The sequence below is a fragment of the Chaetura pelagica genome, unplaced genomic scaffold, assembly GCF_000747805.2.
Source record: "Chaetura pelagica isolate M959 unplaced genomic scaffold, ChaPel_1.0 scaffold300, whole genome shotgun sequence".
NCBI classification, from domain to species: domain Eukaryota; kingdom Metazoa; phylum Chordata; class Aves; order Apodiformes; family Apodidae; genus Chaetura; species Chaetura pelagica.
Genome location: NW_009951945.1, coordinates 1403449 through 1409264, shown reverse-complemented (window position 1 = coordinate 1409264; position 5816 = coordinate 1403449). Strand labels below are relative to the sequence as shown.

The following is a 5816-nucleotide window of genomic DNA, read 5'->3' as shown; positions in this document are numbered from 1 at the left end:
TTTCTTCTTTTTTTTTTTTTTTCTGTCTCTGTGTGTTCTTCATCTTCCTTTAAAACTATGTGCCATTCCTGAGCGAGTTTCCCCGCCGGCTCATCCCCGGCTGCCCCACCTGTAAGTGCTGGGGGCGGATTTCTTCCCCCCCCCCTCCTTTCCCCTCTCTCTCTCCCTTTCTTTCAAAAATTGTTTTTTAAAACTTTCCCCATCTTGCTGGATCTTCAGCCCGAGCAAAACTCTCCTCTCTCCTCTCTCCTTTCGTTCTGAGCAGCTGGGATTTGCCATCACCAAATAGTGATCAAACTTTTTTCCTTTCCCTCTCCTCTTCCTCCTCCCCCCCCCACTTGAGGAAATAAATAATAACCATGATCATCGAACCTCCTTTTAATTTCGGTGTTGGATGTTTCTGTGCTTTCTTTTTGTCTTTCTTTCTCTTCCTCCTCCCTTCCTCCCCTTTCTTTCCTTCCACTTCATTGGCTGGGATGATCTTTCCCTGTTGCTTCTGATGTTTCTTTCCTTTTTCTCAGTGTGTGCCTGCCTACCTGGACTAGGGGGAAGATCAGGTAATTTTGAAGGGCTTGAGGAAGCAGTTTACCTGTTTGGAAAACTTTTTGGTTTTGAGATTTCTTTTTAGGAGTCGTGTGGAAATCAAGTAATGGAAGAGAGTTTTAGTAGCAGCAGGGCAGGTTGAAATTTAAGTGTTATGTGCTGAATGCCTTGGGAATTTGATCTGCTTTATACCAAAGAAGAGCACAGAGAAAAGTATTTATTTATTGGGGGAAAGGCAGGGGTGGGAGGAAAGCGGGTTAAAGGAGGGGGAGGGAAGTGGTTTTGGAGACAAGAAGTGAAGCTGCCTGTTTTCCAGTAAGTAATGGAGAAATTCCAGGAGCCAGGGCTAAATATACTTGGCGATCAATACAGAAATGGCTCATTGTGAATAATTTAGCTGCCTGGTGCAGTGAGAGTTTTGAAACTAAAGGCAAAAAAGAGGCCGTGGAGGGAGAGGGGAAATAAAATTCTCCTCTCGTCATGTCAGATTCTTAACTTTTCCACTTAAAAGAACATAGTTATGATTATTGATCTTTTTCTTTTTTTTTTTTTTTTCTTTTCTTTTCTTTTTTTCCCCCCTCAATATATATCAAATGATAGCTAGGGGGTGTCATTCTATACAGTTACTTGGGTTTCTGGAAAGTAATAGCTTGTTCTGTGTCAGCAAAGTGCTTCCAGAAACTTTAAGATTGCTTCAAGCCACAAAATGCCTGATCTGGGAGTATTAAGTGTGACGTTGGGCCCCCTGCTGTGGCAGATAAATAGGGTTACAGTGAACAGGTGTGTGTACAGGTGTGTGTGTGTGCATATGGTGGTGTGAGAGAAAGAGTTGTAATAAGGCTCTGGAATGGGAACTGAGATGGGAGGACTTTATTTTGGTTTAGCTCATGATGGAGTCTCTTGGAGTGTGGGTGGAAGGAGCAACTGTTGATAGTTTCCATCTTCTCCAAGTTTGTTCTGGCTGCAAGAGCTGCTAATTGATAAAGTGTTGCCATCCTGGCTTGAGCAAGACAAGTGGATAGTCGTGGCAAAAAACTCTCAGATCAGGTAAAATACGAGCAAGGGACAGAGAGGGGAATGGTCAGACCAAGATGATTCCAGTGCTGCCTGCCCAGGAGGAAGCTCAATTTCTCTACTCCCATAATTTGCAGGAAGAGTTCAGTGCTTTGCAAATGAGCACATGCAGAAAGAACACTTGTGTGTTTCTCTAGGCAGTGGTTGCAACAGCAGGAAAATGGGCAACTACTTAGGGCTTTAAGTAAGTTTAATCATTTAATGGCTGATTCTGACAGGCGTCTTTGAGGGTGTACTTTTCTGCCTTGCAGCACTGCACTTTGACTATGGAAGCAGAGATTGCTGATGGATATATAACATGTAAGTAGTCATTTCATTTGATTATTCTGAATTATTTTCCTTTCCCCACTGTCCTTTCTATCACTCAGGTGCCTGAAACTTTTGCTTTCCTATGTATGGTCTTTGCTTCGAGGTGCTGCTGAATTAATAGCATTTAGACATAAACTTTGTGTACAACTGAAAAATGCACGGGGATGGGTGAGAGGCTGTAGGTTTAAATATTTGCTGAGGATGAATGAACTTTGCAAAGGAGAGAGAGTTCATCTTCAGAAATTCAAAGGGCAGCCAAAAACTTTTTATGCCTTTCACTATCCATTTTGCCTCTTTTCTGTGTCAGAGCAAAATGTGCTAGTTATGTGCTTTGTTTAACTGTCAGTTAACTGAGAGTGGGTTGGTTGTTTTTTTTTTGGGGTGGGGGTCCTGTATGGAAAAGTGCAACTTCAGTCTTGTGCCCAGCCCCAGTGTCTGCAAATGGCAAAGTCATCCTAATTTCTCTCGAGGCAAAGCAGCTGGGGCAAGATTTGTCACAGGTGTGTGCAGTTTAGGTTTGAGAAGGCTGTTGAATTCAGCCGTCAAACGCTTCCTGGTAGCCACGGAGGGGGGGGGGGCTAGTTTTCTCGCCTTTGGAAGACCCGGCTGGTAAATGAGGGGACAGGGGACAGTGGGGAATGATGGAAGAAAGAGGGAATGATGGAAACTGATGGGGGGACTTGTTTTGTGGGAGCAGGTGACAATGAGCTTTCGCCCGAAAGGGAACACGTCGGCATGGCCATTGACCTCACCTCCAGCACACCCAATGGGCAGCACACCTCCCCCCGTCACATGGCAAGCAGTAAGTCTCTTCTTCAACCTGCTTCTCTCTGGCACCACACTCGGGGTTGTCTGGTCCTCAAGTCTGAACTGCTGCTGTAGGCATTGCTAGTAACGGAAAAGGACAGGGTAGATTGTTTGCTGTTGGGGTTTTTTTGTTGCTGTTGTTTTCCTTGTCTTGTTTATTCTGGTGTCTCATCTAAACATGAACGGGATTACTAGTCTGAACTATCCCCAGGTGGCATTTGAGAGCTGGTCCTTACCTGTTCCAGGTAGGAAAACACTAGGCTTGACAAGTGCTGGTTTTGTTTCGTCAGGTTTCCAAATCCAAATGGAAGTTGTTGTTGCTGTTGTTATTATTTCTTGCTCTGCTTCCCAAAACAGCTTGGAGTAGCTTTATTTGAAAACAAACACTTTTTATTTACAAAAAGGCTTTACTCTGGCAAAAGTAGCAAGTTAAAATATTTGGGTTTGGTGGCAGGTTGTGTTTTACTGTTCCATATAGAAACTTCAGCATCCTATTCATTACCTCAGCTTTGGTGAGTCCAAAGGTGGCTGGGAGAATTGGAAGTTTATGACACTTCGTAGTCAATTCTCTAACAAACTGAGAAGGTTTTGCTTTACATTGTTAAGGGAGAAATTTAGAAAACGTAGAGACATTTGGGAGTCTACCCGGTGTGTCAATTGCTCATAATATTTTTATAATTATTTTCATGCTGTGTATTGGTGGTGGCTAAACATAGTTTGCAAGTGTTTGGTAAAACCACCATCCTTTGTTTGTTGTGTGTGTCTGAGTGCCCAGTTTGTTTTACTGTTAGTTACCATGTTGCATCAAGATATTTACCTTAAAGTAACTCTGCAGTTGTATTCAGAGAGAATCTAATATGCTTGGCTTCCCATGTGCTTTCAGAGGGCTCCTCTCTGTGTGATTATGATTTTCTTTCTTGTCTGTGGACTGTAGATGTGTGGTTTATCTTTTTAAACTGAGCCTTTGTATAATACCCCACCAAAATCTGTGAAAGAAAGAGAGAGCTTTTTAGTGTTGCTTGCTTTAAAATACGCAGTGTATTGCCTTTGGAGTCTTTCTTACTGAGAAAAAGATGTTACTTTAAGGATTCCTCTTGCTTCCTGCAAATGATGAGCAAAACACTGTTTTTATGAGCCTTTAAAACTGAGGGTTATTATGAAGATCTCCCAATTATATACATGTTGCTAGAGAATATGATTGCTAATACTCTGGACTGAACTTTATATGACAACTGCTCGTAATTCAGCATCTTTAGACAGTTCCAATCCTGCTGCACTGGGATTCTGATATTTTTTATTATGTTGTAAAAGTTTTACTACTCACTTTCTTCATTTTCTTTGTTTCCTTTTTATTAATGGGAAGGGTTCATTGGAAGGGAAAAAAAAAACTCCCCGTATTAAATCTTCTTTATAATCTAGACTAAAAAACAGAATCCAATGGGGGAATAAAAAGATGGGGGTGAAGTAATGCAAAAATAGCTTACCATGTTCTGTGTTTTCATGTGCATTGTGTTAATGATTTTAATGGGTTTTAAGCTTTATTAGCTCTTGCAACACACATGTATCTGCAGCCTTGGTGAATATCTTGTTCTTTTAGATGTGTTTTTTGGTCTCTCACAGGTGTTTAAACTGCTTTCATCACTGCTGCTCTGTGTTAATAGTGTGCTACTGTGGAAGAATTAGGGGCTCTGCCTGGGTTTCCTAAGGCAAAGGGCTGCTTAAATTTCTTGTAAGTGATGTACTTGTTGTAGGCATAAGAATATTTTGCAGAGAGGTGGTTTGTTCTGTCTTCAGCATGGAAGGTACTGATGAGAGGTTGCCAGCTTTTGTGGCAGCTGTTGGTTTGCTGAAGGTTTTGGGCCAGATCTTGAATCTGGCATGTGGAGACTAAATCACTAGAGAAATTTGGCTGTTCAAAATATTTCCCAGGAATTTGGTAGCTCCTGGTGGGTCAACCTGTCGCTGTAAGGGGAGCAAGTGGCTGTGTTGTGTTTCAGTATGGTTTAATTTCTAGGGGAGCAACTGGAGACTGATCTACTGTTGCTCTGCTGCCCTAGGGAAGCCCAAAGCATGTCATTCTGACTGGATAGGGATTGTTAGTGGAGATGGGGGGTTACGTGGGTCCAACCCCAAATGTTTTGCTCCCGGTTTTGTTGCTAGCCATTCCCTGAAGCTGGATGGGGGCCCCCATCCCCCTGAGCTGCACGCTCAGGTTGTGCACCTGCGGGGTAGAGATCTAAGTTTTGACCTTTGTTCTTGCGTTCCATTGAATTATTTTGAACCACAACTCTTAATTTAGCTCTTAATTTGTGTCTGGCTCAAACAGAGACAAAACCATAAGAAGCAAATTTCTTGGATCTGGACCGAAATGACTGAGCAGTGTTCTCCCAGCAACAGTAAAATTATGTGCTAGGTAGAGAGTTTTCTATGTTCATTAGCCCCTGGCAATCTGTGTTAGTAGGAGTTCTGGCTGAGCTACTGATGTGTTCAGGTTCTATTCCAAAACGTTTCAGGTGAAATATTTTGGCTTGTGTTGGAGAGTCGTCTGCTGCATCCTTTAACCTATTACCATTTTCAAGTATCTAGGCTGTATGTATAGGTTATAGATGGGGCTGACACTCAGTTTTCCTTGTGAATGAGGTGATCCTGAAAGATAAATCACAGTAAATCTCCTGTCATAGCTAACTAATGATCCTACGTGTACCTTACGGTACGTATCTGCCTTCAGCAGAATACTGTATGTGCTGGCAGATGCTCTCTTCTCAAGTGCTTTATAGTAGTTTTTTGTAAGCAAAGATTTAAAATACATGTAAATAGTCAAGCTGAATAGGTTGATAGATCATCTCCTTCTCCTCTGCAGCAAAAGACAAATTAGTGCTGTACCTGCAGAGTACGGGTGATATGTCTACATGGCCCCAAATCTGGAAGTCCATGTTCCCTGCTGACACCCAGAGCTGGATGTTGAAGGCCTGCTCAAGTAACTTTCTGTTGGTACTAGAGTTTCTTAGGTGGCTCTAAGTCCTCTTCTAGACCCTACCCAGTTCAAGGGAGTCTGTCTTGTTGCTTTTGGTGAATGCTGAACC

At 42.4% G+C, this 5816-nt stretch overlaps 1 protein-coding gene across 2 annotated transcripts in view; it reads left to right on the top strand.

Moving 5' to 3' along the window:
• Positions 1–1877: 1877 nt before the first annotated feature.
• IKZF2 (IKAROS family zinc finger 2 (Helios)) overlaps positions 1878–5816 on the top strand; it is a 109027-nt gene continuing 105088 nt past the window's right edge. Inside the window, exons 1-2 of one of the 2 annotated variants that reach the window (XM_009996844.1) lie at positions 1878–1917; positions 2624–2728. In XM_009996844.1, coding sequence (XP_009995146.1) covers positions 1884–1917; positions 2624–2728 — 139 coding nt within the window. In that variant the 5' untranslated portion in view covers positions 1878–1883. The remainder of the gene's footprint in view (positions 1918–2623; positions 2729–5816) is intronic. The other variant, XM_009996837.1, reaches the window with a different exon arrangement.